The 19,076-nt window shown below is 40.5% G+C and overlaps 1 protein-coding gene across 3 annotated transcripts in view; it reads right to left on the bottom strand.

Moving 5' to 3' along the window:
- The window catches only part of MIPEP (mitochondrial intermediate peptidase), a 48,825-nt gene that overhangs the window by 16,330 nt on the left and 13,419 nt on the right, over positions 1-19,076 (bottom strand). For all 3 annotated transcript variants that reach the window (XR_015949690.1, XM_035115153.3, XM_035115151.3), the window contains exons 11-16: positions 17,819-17,972; positions 16,213-16,290; positions 15,489-15,693; positions 13,380-13,489; positions 6,096-6,170; positions 936-1,055 (exon numbers count right to left, since the gene is read on the bottom strand). Coding sequence is in view for 2 of the 3 variants with exons in the window: in XM_035115153.3 (XP_034971044.2) it covers positions 936-1,055; positions 6,096-6,170; positions 13,380-13,489; positions 15,489-15,693; positions 16,213-16,290; positions 17,819-17,972 (742 nt within the window). In the remaining variant the exon portion in view is untranslated. The remainder of the gene's footprint in view (positions 1-935; positions 1,056-6,095; positions 6,171-13,379; positions 13,490-15,488; positions 15,694-16,212; positions 16,291-17,818; positions 17,973-19,076) is intronic.

Here is a 19,076-nt window from a genome sequence, read left to right as displayed (position 1 = left end):
CTTTGTTATGGTTTTGAAATGAATGCTGAGTTTATGAAACCACCTTTATAAAACAATAACCAGAGACTATTTACAGAAAAATCCACAAAGGGTTTGTTACACATTCATTTAATTTTCCTCTTCCTACACGCAGTCTCGTAAAACCTGGTTTTACAGTGTACTTTAAGATGACCCAGTTGAAAGTTAATCCAAGGGTATACAATTTGTATAAACAAACGGGTTTTCCACTTTGGCTGAAGCAGCAAGTTACAAGCATTCCCAAACTAAAGGATGTTTTCACAAGCGTCTCTAAAATCTGAATTTTTGAATTTTCTGGGTTTGCAAATTGAATGAAAGAGCCACATTGACCACAACATATATTTTACTTAAAAACGACGCACTTCTGCTTTCTGTACAACATTAAAAAAACACTCAGAAGTTCTTCAATGCATATTTAAACTGTTTGTAGCCTCACTTGTGTAAAATGCACACAGGCTAATGATTACATTATACCCTTTAGGAAATTCAACAAGAAGTAATAGCCAAACATTTTGAAGTAGTCTCAAGATTTTTTTCTATGCTTTGCAGTAAACCTAAACTATGCCTGGGATCCACAGAGCTACCGTACTTTAGGTGCATCCAAGTCACTGGTCTTATCCAAGGACGTTTTTACTTTCCCCTCCTATTTTGAATGTTAGACTCCTCACCTCAAGCTGTATTTATTACTAGTAGCATTTATTTCACTTGCAAATTGCTTCCCATGAGTCATCCCAAAGCAATTTACAATATAATAACAGATATAAAACAGTTCCACATATAAAAAATTTTAAAATGATAACATAGAACTATTTGGGTGGTAGTCAACTAATTTTTACTCAGAAATTAATGACCATAACTAAGTCCATTAACCTTCATTTTCTTTTAAAATATCAATCTGCATGAAATATGGTACTCACGGTATTAGGAACGTATGGCAATCCATAGAATTTCTCTTGAGTTTCCTTCAAAATCTCTGTGGTTGACTTCTCTAGAGGATGTTTCCCATGGTATATTTGGTCCAAGACAGCATAAAAGATCTAGACAGATAATATATATACTGAGCTATGGCTCACTCTTGCTATCATGTGGTTAACAAATTCAGACATGCAGCAGAATAAAAGAGATTAAAATACATGCATTCCCTTGCTTTTCTTCATGAGAGTAATATAGAATAACGTTCAGAATAATAATACTAATTTTATTACTATTTGTACCTTGCCCACCCGCCCGGGGTGCCCCAGCCATCTGGGCGGCTTCCAAATATATAGGTAAAAGGTAAAGGACCCCTGGATGGTTAAGTCCAGTCAAGGGCGAACACCGACTATGGGGTTGCGGTGCTCATTTCACTTTCAGGCCGAGGGAGCCAGCGTTTGCCTACAGACAGTTTTCCGGGTCATGTGACCAGCATAGCTAAACTGCTACTGGCCCACGGAGGACCATGATGAGTGCCAGAGCGCAGAAAATGCTGTTTACCTTCCCGCCACAGCGGTACCTATTTATCTACTTGCACTGGCGTGCTTTTGAACTGCTAGGTGGGCAGGAGCTGGGGCAGAGCAACGGGAGCTCACCCCGCCGTGGGGATTCAAACCACCGACCTTCCGATCAGCAAGCCCAAGAGGCTCAGTGGTTTAGACCACAGCACCACCTGTGTCCCCCGCCCCCACAAATAAAAACATAATTCTGTTCATATGTTCAATACTGGGTTCAGTAAAAGAGCATATGGGTTGTATGGAGAAGACTCTAGCTACAGTCCCAGGCATCTCCAAAAGACCTCTGTCTGTAAACCTGGACAGCTACTGCCAATCAGCATAGATAATACTGAGCTAGATGGTGATCTGATTCTGCCCAATACACCTTCCTATGATGTTCCCATTCTCAAGTCTTGGGTATGCACAAAAATCCTGGTTTTTCAAAAGGAAGCTGCCATACATCCATAGGACTTCAGCCTGATCCTTAAAAGATACCATACTGTCACATCAGGTAGGTATGTGCATGTGTCTTATTGACTCTTGTATTACAACAGCACCCTCCACACAGCCCTCAGGATCTTTATTTCTGCATAGCTGTTATAAGCTAAGCCTGAGCAAATCTAAGGCTTCCACTTCTTGCGTCAGTACTAATTTCTAGCTAAATACCTGGGGTTAATAGGAACAAGTCAGGGAGACAGGAAATTAGAGAAGAAATCAAGCACTATGCTGGATCCACCAGCATATTTTTGCAGTGTTATTTGAACAGCAGCAAATATATTGAAGGCAGGCTGGGACACATGGTTGGTTTCTAGCCAAATTTTGATTGAGGCCATCATTGATGTGCTATTTATAAAGAAACATTGCAGAAACCCCGGGGGGGGGTGTTACTCCATTTTTTGCTTTTGCATCTTAATAACTGGTCTTATCAATCAAAGCCTAGAGCAAAGTTATAAAGAATCAAATTATAATTAATTTGAGACATGAATGGTTGCTGTACATGAAAAATATACTGTCTTCTTTTTTTGACAGGGTGGCAGTCATTGTCCCCACTGCAGTCTTTGTGGGAGTGGCAAGATGTGGATTCCAAGACATGAGAACAACATCTTCAAGAAGAACCAAACCCCAGTATTGCACCACATAAATTCCCATGGAAAACTATAGTGTTGGGGAGAATTCCTTTCCAGGTCCTTTTCAAACTACTGTACGTAGTCTTAGAACAGTGTTTCTCAACCAGTGTGCCTCCAGATGTTTTGGGACTACAACTCCCATCATTCCTGACCACTGGTCTTGCTAGCTAGGGATGATGGGAGTTGTAGTCCCAAAACATCTGGAGGCACACTGGTTGAGAAACACTGTCTTAGAACATAAAGCCAGGGTTCTGGTGTCCTCCCAGTACTGCCACAATCTCTCATCCCACCAAAGAGCTAGCACTAGAAATTTGGATAAAAAGTAACATTTTGTAAGATAGTGTATCTAAAATGAAATGAGAGGATTGCTTCACCAGAGTTACTGACTTTTAGGTCTCACGTGCTTCTCTTTCCCAATTAAGGCAACATGGCTGAAAAGTGCTTAATACTGACTGAATTGCACCAAGTTATTTCTTGGCACAAAGAACCACCGATTTATCAGTCCTGTGGAACTTGGCACAGAACATTATAACATGACTTTGCCACCCACTTATCTCTCATCTTCTGAGAGGCCTGTAAAAAATTACTTTGAAGCTCTTCAACATTTATAGATATGCCAGTAATTTTGCCTGGAGGCTCCCTTATTCTGCTTTTTGGTGGAGCAAAAATTAAATTACTTCAGATTGCAGGAGGGTTATTCTATTTTGGACCACCTCATCTGTTTTTTGTTTTTTTGTTTGTTTTTTGTTTAAAGATCCTTGCACCTAAAAATATAACCCATGAGGGAGAGAGCTGGACTGTGTGCAATGAGGGTTTAAATGCAACTACCCATGTGAAACAGTACAGTTCAGAAAAGACGCTTGTGATATGTGAAAGAAGAACTAAAAGCCTCTACCCTAGATTTGGAATTCCAAATATTCCCAGTCAAACTGTGGGTTTGGAGAGAACTGAAGGGGAAAGAGCTAAGAATTTAAAGTTATAATTATCTAAGCCTTGATATCCTGTAGAGGCTTGGAGGAGACAGACATTTAACCACAATTATGTTTCAGACTGTCCTTGTTCTTTGTGGGATGAGGTGGGTGACCTATGCCTAACTCTTAGTCACCCTGCAATTTCCAAAGCAAGCTTGGTGTTGGATAAATTGCTATGAATGCCAAGGGAGAAAAAAGTGACTACTATTACAGCTCTTGATGTCATGACAGGAGGGCTCAGCATGTTCCAGGATGGTATATTTTTTTAAGCAGCAAACCTGAGAAAAGTCAGGACAGTTTTCTCCATCACTGGGACCTTATCTCAGTTCAGTTAACATACAGCAAGGGCACAAGAAAAGCATTCTATGTACTTGCTCTCCACTTGTTTCGTTCATTCATTCATATATATCCTTCAAGCACTGTATCTCATGTTAAGGGAAATAAATGAAAAGGGAGATACTAGGTGATTTTCTTACCCAATAAGCTAGAAGTTGTAATTATTTCATTCACTGATTAATCTCCCTAAAAAGAGCTCTTTTAATAATTTGAGAGCCATAAACAAACCAAACGCATTTTCATTAAAATAAACACAACTGAAAGCTTTATTCAGTATTTTCTTAGAGATGAACTTCCTTGGGGAAGATTTTTTTTAATGATTAAGCCAATATGTTATGTGCATAAATTCCCTAAAATAGAATCAGTCCTCGTTTAGAATGTTCAAATGCATTTCCTCTTTGGGTAAATTAGATTTGGGTTCATAAATAAATAAATAAATTTACACACTAGATTAGCTTTTGATTTTTTCCAAAATGCATTTATTTGCTATAGATTTGTTCCGGCTTATGCCTTTATCAGAGTCTTTAGAAATAAGCATGTAAACATTTCTAAAGGATTATGTTGCTTCTGTTAGAATGATTAGTTTTTGGAAAGGCACAAGGCAACTTGCAAACTGTTGAAGTCCATTGCCAGAATGAAAACTCTGCTTGCATGCTCTTGTTCTGCATGTTTATATTTTAGCCTGACAGTTTCCAGTGCCTTTTATTTAATGGAGCCACCAAATAAAGCTGCAACACCATGCACACTTAATTTGGAGATGTCCCACTGAAGTTAGAAGGTCTCTCTCTCCCTCTCTCTCTCTCTCTCTCTCTCTCTCTCTCTCTCTCTCTCTCTCTCCCCCCCACACACACACACACCAAGAAAGAAAGAAGAAACAAAAAACAAAGCAAAACACAATTTGGCTTTGATAAGGCCCTACATTATTTGGCCTCATCCTCCAATCCAGAGGTCACAAGCAAGACATTTAGATTCAGGAACCCACTATAATCTATCGTAAGGAAGTAGGAACAACCATTCTATCTTTGCACCAAATTTAGAGATCAAAGGCACATCATGGGGCTAGTGCAGATGTAATGCTGGCTCTTTGTTACCCATGGCCAAGAAAATTGGGAGGCAGCTACCCTCCCATCTTCTCTTCATTCCCACTCTGCCTTAACTATGGTTCAGATAAATATTGGCACTGACCTTCAACCAGTTCACACTAACTAAATTTGCCCTTAAACTAGGATCTGAACCCCAGTTTAATCTGCAGTTTCAGATCCTGATTAAAAGGAAACCTAGTTTAACACTAGCTATGGTCAACATCAGAGGCACATTAAGGCAGAGAATTCACGCTAGTGTTTGGAAGATGTGCTTCTGAAGCTGGCTGTTTCTTTTTTAATTGAAGTCAAGAAGAAACCAGAGTTAAAATTCACATCATTCTATAGAAGTAAGTTTTCACTGGTTGCTGCACAATGTAGAAATCTCTTTCCCTACAGAGTTCCCTGAACTTTTTCTAACAGCATCGCAGACTTTAAAAAACTTAGATTGACTTTTGACTGTCAAGTTTTAACTTTTAGAAAAGTTTATTTGGATATGTATAACTTTCAAACTGCAACTCATTCTACACTTAAAAGTAAGGTAAAGGTAAAGGTACCCCTAACCATTAGGTCCAGTCACGGACGACTCTGGGGTTGCAGTGCTCATCTCGCTCTATAAACCAAGGGAGCTGGTGTTTGTCCGCAGACAGTTTCTGGGTCGTGTGGCCAGCATGACTGAGCTGCTTCTGGTGAACCAGAGCAGTGTACGGAAACGCCATTTACCTTCCCGCCAGAGTGGTACCTATTTATCTACTTGCACTTTGATGTGCTTTCAAACTGCTAGGTGGGCAGAAGCTGGGACCGAGCAATGGGAGCTCACCCCGTCATGGGGATTCAAACCACCGACCTTCTGATCGGCAAGCCCTAGGCTCTGTGGTTTACACCACAGCGCCACCCTCATCCCACACTTAAAAGTAGGTAACATTAAAATCCCATAAAGTTTTAAAGTAATTCATTTTAAGTATTCAACAGTTGTACAAATGTGGCAAAGAATCTGCATCACTGAGTCATAACTTTAAAATGATGCGGTGCTAATCTTAAGATCTTTCATAACTTCATAGTAAGGTTAAAGTCACATAGAATCCAACAACATACCTGAAGCTGCATGTCGGCAGCAGCACAAACTTTCTTAGATTCGCAGAGTCTTGACACCATATGTTTGGGCAATGGCTTGAAAAATAATAATAATAAAGATGGAGGGGAGTTGGAAATCTTTTAAACAATTTTTAAACAGACTCAATGAACAGACAAAATAACAGTCACATGCAAGTAAAATGTGTATTTAATTGTATGCTGGAAAAGAACATGGCTTGGGGCTCTCTGTTGCTTCTACCACCTATTTCACATCTTGATTGTATAATGAAAGGACACTTGGCTTGGCTTTCCTTGCTACCTCCTAGTTTGGAGAAGGCAAATGGTTGTGCAAGTAAAAACATAGCCAGGTGCTTGCTTAGGACCTGGAAAAGAAGTAGCAATAGTTGGATCAACCTGTCACACAAAATATCTTCTTCCAGAGGAAGAGACAGAGGAGAAGAAAAATTAAGGTTTTCCTTTTGTGAATGTAATGTGTGCTGTTTGCATTGCAAGTTTAGCGGTCACTTTGGAAGAGATGATGAAGCAGAAAAGGCAGGTAAGAAGAAATGGAATCTCTGCTCCAGATTTTTGGGGGGATGAAGAGGTAGAAAAAACACAAAAGGAAAGGAAAGGAAAAACCCAAAGGGGAAACTTGAGATCAAAGCCAGATGGGGGAAAAAAGAGAATCCCTGTCTGCTTTGGGCAAAGGCATGGGCAGAACTGAAAGAGAAGCTACAGGAAATCAATCACATCACATGTTCCTTACTTGGGCAAACAATAAGACACAACCCAACATGTGGATGTATCACTCTAGTTCTCTTCACGTTACAAATCCATACCATGTCAAGAGACACATACAGGTAAACTATTCCAGGCAAACAAACACTCCGTTTTATGACAGGAGAAAGTATCTATTGCTAGCTATGAGGAGAAAGGGAAGAAGAAAGATGCTTCATTTGATATAGCTTCTCATATAAAAAAATGGAGCGAGAATAAAATAAATTAGAAGTCTGAAGACAAAACTATATGCTACTAACAACACTGCCCAGTTTCCCCCTCTCCTCTATAATACAGCCTATCTCCTGGGGTAATCCTAATATGTGTTTACTTGGCCCTAACAACATGAAGGAACAAATTAAGTTTTTCTACACAATATAGAGCGAAGTGCGAAGACTGAACATGGAATGCTTCTTACTAATTTATACTTGTGCCCTGAGTGTCAGTGTGACCAAAGCCTTCAAATTGTTAAAGAGCCTCTGTAGCTTCAAAAATGGAATACAGATGTCTGGCATTTACAAAGAGCTCTTCAATCATGCCTGAAGCTTTACAGTTGAAGTGTTTAAGAATTGTTCTATCAAAGCTTACAAAGTAGCAAAATGTTCAGGTTCTGTACCAATTATGACATCTAGAAAAACTGCTCATGTTAGTAGAACAAAAGCAGCTGCATCAAAGTTATTGAGAACCAATAAAAACATTATCAGCAAATTAGATGGAAGTGAAAATGGGCAAGAAATGCTCCTAGACTGAAATGCTTCACTTAGTAGTTAACCACACAAGATCTATAATTTTCCCATCCAGAAAATAGCAGTATAGTTTTGAAAACTTAAGAATATCCAGTGTGCAAAGCTGTAATTTAAATTGAACCATTTAAACAACAGGCAATTATTCCACACTGTAGTACAACTGCTATTCTGGGACTCAGCCCCCAGACGTGGACCCCTTGATTAGAATGATTTCTAAACTAGGAAAAAAAACCAGATCCCTTTCCCCACTCCCTCCCACCCAAAAAAACCTGTAAAGAATACAAACATAAACATATAACAGAGATGTACATGTTAGACCACACACAGGCCTAATCAGCACCAACCCAGATAAAAGGAAGACAGGTGGACCCAAGGCTTTCCTCTTCTTAATTATGAAAGAAATGTTAAACTGAAAATATAACTTAACTCCCTGAAGCTGGTAATTGCTACTATGCCAGTTAATCCATTTTTACTTCTCTGAGCTCTAAAGCTGTATCCCAGGTGGCATCTAATGCTTAAAGGTGTGGGGGGGGGGGGAGAGAGAGATAAGAGGCTCAAAGAACACTGCATCAGCTCATCCTAGCATTCCCCCTAGACCACATCTGTATAACACAGGATGAGCAGAAGCTGTGGATGAGTGGTTCTGCCTATTCTGGAAAATTTAATGTGAGAGCGGCAAGTGATAGTCCAGAAAGCCCACCTTTAGGCAGAGTGAGGCAGCCACTTCAGAAGGCCTAAGGCTAAGTGGGGACTGCTGCCATTGCCTGCCTCCCGGGCCATTTCTTCTACTTCCCTCTATTGGAGAAAAACTGTGGGTGGGATTCATCTAAGAAGCCCCATCAGCGGAAGTCCTGAGCAAGGACTTCCACGTGCACAACAGGGTTTCCCCCTCTCCCCCTGAAATTGGCTCAAGGGGGGGTGGGGGGTGGGAGAACCCCCAGAACATGAGGGGAGCTGAGGGCAGAGTGTTCCATCCGGCAAACGGAAATGCTTGCACAGACTGAATGTTCCCAATGGTGCAATGCTGAATCCCACCCTTCGTGTGCCGCACTTTCTAAGAAAAGCTTACAAAAGGAATCTTTTAATTAAATGAATAAATTTGCTGGAAACCAAGTGTTAGCTTGTTGAGTCTATAGTCTGATTCGGCAAGGCTCTTTTTATGTTCTAAAGCAGGGATGATGAACCTGTGACCCCACCTGGATGTTGGTGGACTACACCTTGCATCAGTCCCAGGCTACTGGACAAGGATGCTGGGAGTTGTAATACAATGACCTCTATAAGGATACAGGTTCCCCATTCCTGAACAAAACTTCCTTCTTCCCAGTCACGACCCACAACGGTCACTAAACACCTGAGAAAGAGTCCCCCATTTACACATTCAGTATACTCATAGTTTTTGGGTTGTTGTTTTTTTTTTAAAAAAAGAAGTCTACGGTACAAAATATAAACATTTAAAAACTTGGCAGGAGGGAATGGTTTTATTTTATAGGGCTCTAATTTTTAACACAGTTACAGCCAAATTGGCTCTTCTAGTATAACTTTACTTTTTTTTGCAGTTTTATACTTTGGCTGTTTCAAATCACATCAAACAGAAACTGAGCCTCAGAGCTGTCAAGTGGTATCCTGTTTTAAACAGAACAAAATAGCAGAACCCTGCTAATTGGTATTTTGGTAAACCACAATCCCACAAATCCTCGCTGAAATGGAAATCCAGGTTTGCAGTTCAGTGAAGCATAGAGCAGGAAGCCCTTTGTTGTCAGGGAATGAGAAACATAACTAACCATGCACCTCTCTGGGATAGTAGAGGGGTGAAAGCATCCCTCCTGATGCAGTTAAAGCACCACTGCAGGTAACAGAACAAGGCAGCACTACACATATTTCCCCTCTGCAGCAGGAGTGGGGAATCCCAGGCCCAGGCTCAAATGTGGCTCTCTAGGCTTCTTCATCCAGCCCTCAAGACTCTACCTGAGGCATACCTCTTTCTTAGGCCTCAGCCCTCACTAGGCTTGCTCTACACCCTTGTAGACTTCAAACTTTTCCTTGCATGGATGGAGAGGGGTGTGTGTGTGTGTGCGCGCGCGCGGAAACCTCTGCTTTTGGCATGACCAGAATATACAAAGGTAAGAGTCAAATTCATCGCTGACAAATTACAAATTAATATGTCCCTGGGGCCAGATAACTTTCACCTAACTGTCTTTAAATCATTGAAATGGTTTTTAAAAATGCAACTTATTAAAATTAGCCATCTTGCCAAACGATTGGAGGGCAATCTTTTTTATTTTAAAGATAGTATCTGGAACCTATGGTCTGCTAACCCAGAAGTAGCCAATGTGGTGCACTCTTGGTGTTGCTGAACTACAACTTCCATTATCCCTGACCACTGACCATGCTGGCTGAGGCCAATGGGAGTTGCAGTCCAGCAACATCTGGAGTGCACCACATAGGCTAGCCCAGGGTAGCCATTCTTCTGCCTCATGTAAATGGATTATTAAAGCTAGCATTATTAAACCCTTGCTGAGAATTAATCCACATGGTTTCTGCAAAGGGTACTCCTGCCTCAGCAATCTTTTATAATTCTTTTAAAATGCCAACCCGTGACAACATATCACTATTTCTAACCAACAGCTCAGATGGCAAATGCCAACATGATTGTAGCCAAAACAGGGTTACTGAAGAACAAAGGGAGAGGGGAGTTATCAGCATGCTCAGGGGAACCTTGAGATAAGCAGAAGTACAAAAGTTCTTTTTTAAAAAAACAAAAAACCTAAAGGCGCTATATCTTCCCAAACATCCCAGTGGAGATTGACTTTACTTTATAGCCACAGTCTCTTGAGAATTGGCTGGAAAATGAAAGTGGAGGGGAGGAATGGGAACAGCCAATGAAGGGGGGGGGGACATGGCCACAGAAGTCATGGGACTTCAAAACACTGTCAGTCGCTGGTGGGCAGGAGAGGGCTATTTGATAGAGACTGCAAAGAGGGGATAAAGAGAGGAGAGGAAGATGAGTGGCTATTTCTATGTCTTTTCCCGAGACTCAGTTGGGAATTGTGTGTGTGTGTGAAAGAGAGAGTGAGAGAGAAACAGATAAAGACAGAAAGACAGAAAGACAAACAAACAAAGAAAGCTGGATGGAGATGCAAGGTCATGATGATTTTCAGGTCATCAGCACCTAACATAATCAATCAGTCACACCCCTATCCATCCCATTCCCTCTTCATTTTCTCTTCCTTTCTCACAAAGAAAGTAATTGAGAAAACATATTTTAATGACTTTTGTAAATTCCACTAAATCAGTGAATGTTCAAAAGGCACCAGACTTTTCTGGTTAAAACCTAGCCCCAGTTTTTTGTTCTATAACCAAAAATGCTCGGTGAAAGCTTTTTGCTTACGTTTTACTAAAGCTGATATAATTGAGAGTGCCAAGTCAAAGCAACAGTCCTCAGAAAGAATCAAATATGGCGAGGAAAGTGAGTAGAATCTGGTCCTCCTTCTAAGCACATGAAAACAAGTTTCCTCCAGACAAAATAGGTCACAACCAGTTATTAACATAGCAAACAACAGGTCTGCTCTCAAATTTTTATTCAAAATTACAGGAAATAAAAGCATTTGTTATCAAACCCTTTAAAACCAATCACCCTTTAAAAAAGAAAAATAGACAACTGAGTCAAAAATAATTTTTAAGCTATTCAGAAATGTGAAAGAAATGCACATTCAGAAACATGACATGAAAACAGTTGTTTAGGCTCAAGTCCTAATCCCACATTACATTTTATCCTGTCTGCAAGGATGAATTAAAGCTGACTCAATTACTTCCTGGTACACAATGATTCTATGCCAAACGGCTTCCATCACAAAACAGGCCAGGAATATCTAAGGAATGGGGCATACAGTGCCTGGCTCCAAATTTGTGAGCTAAAAAGAGACAAGCTTTGTAAAGTATCTGGAAAATAGAAGTAGTATATTATACCCTTAAGGCTGCGATCTGAGGCACACTTACCAGAAAGTAAATCCCACTGGATTAGTGGGACTTACTTCCAAGAAAACATTTTTAGGATTTCATTGTAAGTATCTTTCTTAAATGTATTTCTCCCTTAAGCCCACATCATTCTATAAATCAGTTCCACAAGGCTAGACAACAGGGCTGGCTAAAAAGAAACAAAAGCATCTTTTAAAAGTCAGTATTAAATGTTGAGGTGCCTGGGATATTTTCAACTCTGCAAAATAATATTAAACAAATAAATTCATTGAAATGCACTGGAAACAACCATCCCAACCGTATCTTTCTATCACCAAGGAATTGCGTGTTACTGATTCTTTTAAGTGATGGCAGCTCCTTGTTAAACACTGAATATCCTGAATTCCCACTGCTGTTTTACAGATTTGAAAGCTCCTAGTTCTTTGAAGAATCATGTAGCACACTTAGGACTTCAATTTTATTGTTCTAGCCAAAGGCCATGACAAACCTGCAGCAACAGTACCAATAAAACAATACGGATCATACAGTCATAATATGAGTCAACATCCATGATGTAAAAGAGGGGTTACCAGAGACAACAACAAACTCAAATCCAGCTTGATATCAAATTAATCCTCTGAATCACAACAACAACTTATAGCAATTTTATCTAACTCAGTCGGGGACTGGCTGGATGAAAAGGTGTGGTGGGAGGCACCAGCTGGGGGACCCTCAAGAGAAACCCCAGAGGGGGAAGGCTCAGAACCAGGAGATTGGTGGTTGGATGCTGAGAAAAGTTCAGAGGGAGAAGATGGGGAGCAGGGGCTGGATGCTGAAGGGGCAACAGGGTTTAGTAGAGCAGGAAGAGTCTGTGACAGGGAGCACTTTAGACTCCGAGGCTGAAGCAGAGAAGGGGAGTCAACAGGCTGCTCAAGAATCCAGGGAGTCTCCCTCTCCTGCTGCACCAAGCTCCCCTCCCTGCTGGTCTCCAAGAAAATGCAGAATAATGAAAAGAGCAGAACAGAGGTATGCAGACGCAGTTTGACACTGCTTGGGAAACATCTGAGAGAGGAGTCTTAGAAAGTGTGGAAGGCAGGGACCTTCAGTCCTGGCAACTGCTCCATAGAGCAAGACCTACTAAGAAGTGTCCCTGGGGTTGTATGCCATTTCCTTGAATAAAGGGTTAACTTCACTGACAATGGAGCCCTGCGTCTTTTGTCCTGACCTGCGTCTGACTCCAGCCCTGACATTCCGTTTCCCTCAGCATCCCTGTCTGCACTGGGCCCCGCAGAGGGGAAAGGAAGCAAAGCCTTGGAAACAGCAGCCATAGTTGAAATCTGATCAGGCAGATTCCTGGAAACCTTTATAATCCTTCCAGGCTAGGGAAGGAATGGACCACTTGACGAGGAAGAAGCACTGGAGTAGGCTTTCTCCAACCTGCTGCCCTCCAAATGTTCCAGACCACAGCTCCCATTAGCCCTCTCCAGTACCAATGGAAATTGCTGTTCAAAATGCCTGAAGGGCACCAGGTTGGGGAAGGCTGCCCAAAAGCCTGAGGACGTCTCACAGCACTTAAGACTTAATATTTCCAAAGGCTCAAAAATAAAGTTTTTAAAAATAAAAATGGCAGTCTCAATCATTTTGTTTCTATCACTCAGTTACTTATGGGAACATACAAAAAGGGGGCCATGAGGTATGAGTCTCATGACAAAATATTTCTCCACCTAGCTTCATACATCTGAATCTATTCTGTTGCCCCCCCAAAAAAACCTCAACAACCCAAAACTCTTATGTTATTTACAATCAGCCTGCTTTTTAGTTATCCTACCTGACCCGTTTTATAGTGCCTTGCAAATTGGTTCACCACTCGATAATCATTTGCAAAATACTCCATCAAGATAGAGGGAACTTCAGCAAAGTCTGTAGAACATCTTGTCCCTATAGAAAAGAAGCAGAAGCATTAACATACAGGTAGCCATAAAGTTTACATAAATTCTTCTGTCTTCCCCAAAGTTCCTCTTAGCTTTCCATCTGCACTTTTGATGAACTGTGGTAAATCATTCATTAAGTAAATATTTCATTTCTGTAATGTTATTGTACAAACTGGCAGAAAAGCTAAATTATAATCCTACATGTTTTACTGCAAATCGCAAAGTAAATACAATATTTGAACAGCTGGGTGAGGCACCCTATAAAGCTATGGCTCACACCCTTTATAAACTTAAACCAGGCTACAGCCAATCTGGCCCCACTTTAAACACTAAATCCTTAATTGTGGTTACTTTATACCTAATTACAATAAAAATATCAAACTGTGCTTAAAAATTTAATCCCATTTACAAATATTATCATCCCATCTGTCTGATGAGCTAGCACAATTATTGTCCATATTTGCTTTCCTTTATTGTTCAAGGTATCAGTCACTGAAAAGCAGTTTTTTTGGGGGGGGGTTATAGATTGTCACTTTCTGGAGCTACAAATATTTGTATATTACTATTCCTTGTGTGGAAGGGGGTAGGGAACTAGATCCAGCTGGTGGATCCAGTCATGTAACGTAAGGTGACATCATATAACATAAGGTGATTCAAAACTCAAGCTGCAATGGAAAATTCAATCTGGGAATGAAAAGGACCTTCCTTTGAAGTTGCAGCATGTTCAGACCACAGTTGAAAGGAAGAACCTTTGCATCCTTGGCATGAATTCAAGCCGAGGTTCAAAAGGTTTTTCCTGCAACTGGCGCCTACAAGAAAGGTGGGTGTGATTTGCCCAAAGCCACTTGGCAAGCCAACCTCCAAAACCTGGCAAGCCTAATTAGGCCTGAGGGCTGGAGGTTCCCCACCACTTTGTACACAACCTGGACTTCTTTCCTCAAGTAGATGGGGGATCTTGCATTTTTGCAGCGCTCAAACCACAACATGCTGCGACGACGTTTTGTTTCCTTAGCCTTAGCTAGCAGATCCATTGTGGTCTGGGAGGCTGTGTGTAACATGAGTGTCATGAACATCTACTGAACAGTGCCAGGTTGGGGGGGGATGCATTGTACATTTCTCACTCCCAGCACTTCTTCATGAAGCTCGTAGTTAAACTATAGAATGTGCTCCCACAGAAGGTAAGTGGTGGCCACCACCAACTTGGATGGCTTTAAAAGATGACTGGACAAATTAATGGACGATAAGGCTTTTAGTGGCGACTAGCCATGATGGCTATGTTCTACCTCCACTGTCAGAGGTAGTATGCCTTTGAATACCAGCTGCTGGGAATCGCAGGTGGGCAGAGTGCTATTCTGCTCATATGCTGCCTGCAGACTTCCGACAAACACCTGGTTGGCTACTGTGAGAACAGGATGCTGGACTAGATGGCCCAATGACATGATCCAGCAGGCTCCTCTTATGTTCCCCCACCTCTTGCATGGGATGAGAACTAGTTTAATTACATCATTTAGAGGAGAATAGAAGGAGGAAGAGGAGTAACAGTGAAACTGAGGAATCACAAAGAGTCTGAAGGAAGGTTAAGCACAACAGAGTTCGGGGAGGAAGCTTCTGCAACATACCAAAATTTCTAGCTCACCACTTACTACTGATCTGATAGATTTAATGCTAGCAAAATCATCATTAACATGGATGCTACTGAAATGGAGACTAAATCTGCTCCCTGTCTCTGCCCACTACTCCACCTATCAAGAATTAAGTCTGTTCCCGCATAGTACCATCCTTGTTTCTGCTCCTTATTCACGCAAAGTATGATGGGCAGTTGGGAAAAGGCTTATATGTAATATACAGAAGATAATTTGGAGTAGTTTTTAAAGGCCAGTAAGAAAATTGCTCTCAGCTGCCTTAAAGACTAAAACCTCTACTTGCAGTACAACCAGATACATAATGTGCAAACTATGAAAGGGTTGCACTGAAGTACTTATTTGACTTTTAACCAGTAAGCTTACCAGTGACATGTTGGTATCGAGTCCTTCCCAGCATAGAATGCATGGCATGTCCCATTTCATGGAAGAGATTCTCCATCATCCCAGGAGTAAGCAATGTTGGTGAACTACTAGTGGAATGGGGTAAACTTAGCATAACGACCACAACAGGAAGCTGGTATTCTCCATTTTCTTTTAGTCTGCCTCCACGTATTGTAAAGTGGCAATCCTATAAATATATATTTAGATCAGGAAAAAACACTCTTTTTCGACAATACTTCAGCATACTAATATAATTTAAGACATCCGCACGGTTTCAAGCAGTCACAGAATCTGCTTACAATTATAGAATCATCTGAAATCAAGCTGTTGCACCGTACCGGAACAGATGGAGTGGCTAAGCAAAGTGAAGCCCTTTGGTTTAACTTGATTGTTTGGCATTCTGTTTATAAGTTTGTTTACTGGTTTATTTTAAATGTGGCAATTCAGTTGAACACTGAGATACCAGGATCAAATTGGGTGCACGCTTTCAGGGCATAATTCTGCTTTTGAAGCTGAAATACCAACTCAACCCTTTGAAGATTTTCCATGATCCCCTCTCCACTAGCAGCCCCCAGTACCCCTGGTTCTACACCCCTTACAAAGATCTCCTGACCAGAGATGTGTTTGGAGGGCCACAGGGGGCTTTGGGATCATATTTTGAGAAGAAAAAAGGCTCATAGCGTTTGTAATGTTAGGGAGTTGTTACCTGATAAGGCTTGTCTGGTCTTTGAAAAAAATCACAATAGATGTATCCCAATAATCCCTCTTGTTCATGGACAACTGCCTAAAAATAAAACAGGAAAGGACAAAGTGAAAGACCCAATAACCGGTGATATGCTACTGTAGGCTTTATGGGAAGAACATTCCAAATCTGACCATTTTATATGATTTTACAATTTTTTCTCTTTGTTGTAGAATTCAAGCTACTACTAGGTGATTCAAGTCTCATTCACAAGATTGCTAAAGGTTTTAATATACAAGTTCTTCCGCTTATCCAATTGGTGACTCATGAAGCAATACAAAAATAACCAATACCTTTTAAAGCAATATTTGAGTTTTAAATCTGTTTCACACTACATATATCACAATTAAGCAATATGAGCAAATGTCTAATGGGAAGCAGTTATGAAAGATGAGACAGGAATAGTTTATTCACTTTACAGATGTTTGATGAATGACAGCTCCTGCTGTTAATTGGACTTTGAAGTATAAGAGAGAAAGATGACCCACTAGCAAGCATTAAGAAAAGGAAATAAAAAGATGTGAGAAAACCAGCATGCCCTAGACCTGATAAACCTGCTTTTAAATGTTTTCTTAGTCACAGTACTGATTTTAATATCACATTTTCCTACATGCATGTTTTAGATATTGGAAATACCGTAGAGAGAAGAAAAGCAGGATACAAGTTCAAGCATTAAGAAATAAATTTAAGTTGTAAATATTTAATTTGTTTTGCAAATTTGTTTTCCCATGATCTTCTTTAAAGTTTGTTCCAACTCAGAATCTGAGGTTGGTTGTTGCCCATGAAAGCTCACGCCATTTTGCAATAAAAAGCTTATTAAAAGTTAGTCTCAATGTGCCATCAAACACATTTTCTTTTGAAGTCTGTGTAGCTCATTCTTAGGTCTTGGCTCTTTCAACTTTACGAAATTTTTGCCTGTAGCCATTTTCAAGCTGCTTCCTTAAACATATTTGTAAAATGCAAGGCGGGAGATGTGGCACCAGAAACAAGCCCTTCCTCAGTGGCCTTGGGCAAATATTTATCTCAGTCATCACTGGGTACCAAGGAGAAGGGAACTGCAGGCAGTTCAAGCTTGAAAATTCACACCCAACAGCCCAGAATCCTCCTGGCCCAGGAAATCAGATATTACCAAATGTCCAATTGTTTACCACTATCTGATCCAAAATTCCCAGAAATGCTGCCCTTCCTTGATCTAGATAAGTTCTATATAATGCCACCAGAATCCACCTCTTCATTTTGCTGTCTGTTCCCTCCCTTTGGTCTAAAAGCCTGACATATTTCTCCGTTCTTTAAAATGGAAAAAAGAGAGATATTCTTAAGCACCAGCTTGGGAACAAGCCTTTTTTGCATTTATAGGTGCTATACAAAATGATTGTTAACGGTAACAAAGACAATGCAGGAATTAAAAACAAATAGCTATATATTGCCCTACGAGGTGTGTTTCGGTGTAATTCAGAAAACTTCCTTTCTAAGCATCTCGTGCTTTGCTCAACAGTGGGATTTACGGTACTTATTATCTTTATTGTTTTTGTGCACAAGGGGTCTGAAATTCAGGACTCTGAATTCTTACCAGTTTGCGAACCTCCTCACTCCACACCTCTCCCTTCATGGTCTGTTCAGCATAAAGAGAGATCCCTAAGAGTTTATTGAACAAGATGTTCAGGCCTTCCATACATGCTCCAAGAGAGAAAAAGGGGCAATACAGGCTGGGTTCAATATTATACCTAAAACATACAAAATGGAAGGAAATGAATTATGAAGAGCTACAACATTGTCCCAATTTAAACAGTTTATATCATGCAATCCACAATTAAATGAATTAAAACATCACACTTGCTAGAAATAGGGCATCTACTCGGATCGAACACTTAGGCAGAAACATGGTCTCATTCACGTGGCATGCTAAGGCAAACCTTGACTTAGTATGTCAACACAAACACGTAGATTCCAGAAATGAGCTTGCAGCTGCTTTGCTCGTCCCGGTCCTTTTTGCTGCTGAGTGGCCCTAAGCTATGCCAAAGTTTGGCTTAGCAGGCCATCCAAACCAGGAGATGTGGCTAAACGCTCTCCTTACTAACCGCAAGCTGTAGCCAATGTTTGTTCTTCACCCTAGAAGGTGGCCTACAAATATTTTCAATAAATAGATCAGGTGGATTGCACATTTGGTACCACAATTTTATGTTTGCTAGTTAAAGGCAAACGATTCCTGTGTTCTGGGGTTCAGCTACAATATTTGATCCTAGCTACCGGTACAATATTTTACATTAGGAAAATGACTTTAAAAAGCCAGCCAATATCATAGTGTGGTTATACATATCGATAACGTGACCACACAAAATCAAGCAACGACTGGTTGTGATGCAACCTGAATTGTACACAGGATACAGCTAAAGTATACAAAGTTTGCTGACAGTTTTACTGCTGATAAATATAAACATATTTCATACACCAGGTTTCTTCCAACTCCTTGGTTTCTAGAGGCAAAGCTTGACATGTTACATCAGGATTACCATTGCACTGTAATAAGAGGTTTCCCCTATAACACATTTCATAAGAAGGTGAATGTAGGGTTGAGAAAGCACAACAAATGTACTAAGAAAGTTGATAAAATGATAGAGGGCATTGGTTTCTTTATTTGATGTGAAATCCTGTTTTAGATTAAAAGGATGAGTTATGGGAAGCAATCCAATGACCTTAATCATACAGCATTTGACTTACTAGTATTTTGAAAGGCAAGACACCAAGCCAGCTGCTTTAAACATGAAGTTAAATGGTACAATGAGGTGTTCATTATTCTTCATGAACAGCACGATTCAAATTGGAAAGAA

This window comes from Zootoca vivipara, chromosome 4, assembly GCF_965207765.1.
Source record: "Zootoca vivipara chromosome 4, rZooViv2.hap1.1, whole genome shotgun sequence".
Taxonomy (NCBI): domain Eukaryota; kingdom Metazoa; phylum Chordata; class Lepidosauria; order Squamata; family Lacertidae; genus Zootoca; species Zootoca vivipara.
The sequence above is the reverse complement of the archived record's forward strand: the minus strand, read 5'-3'. Positions and strand labels throughout refer to the sequence as shown.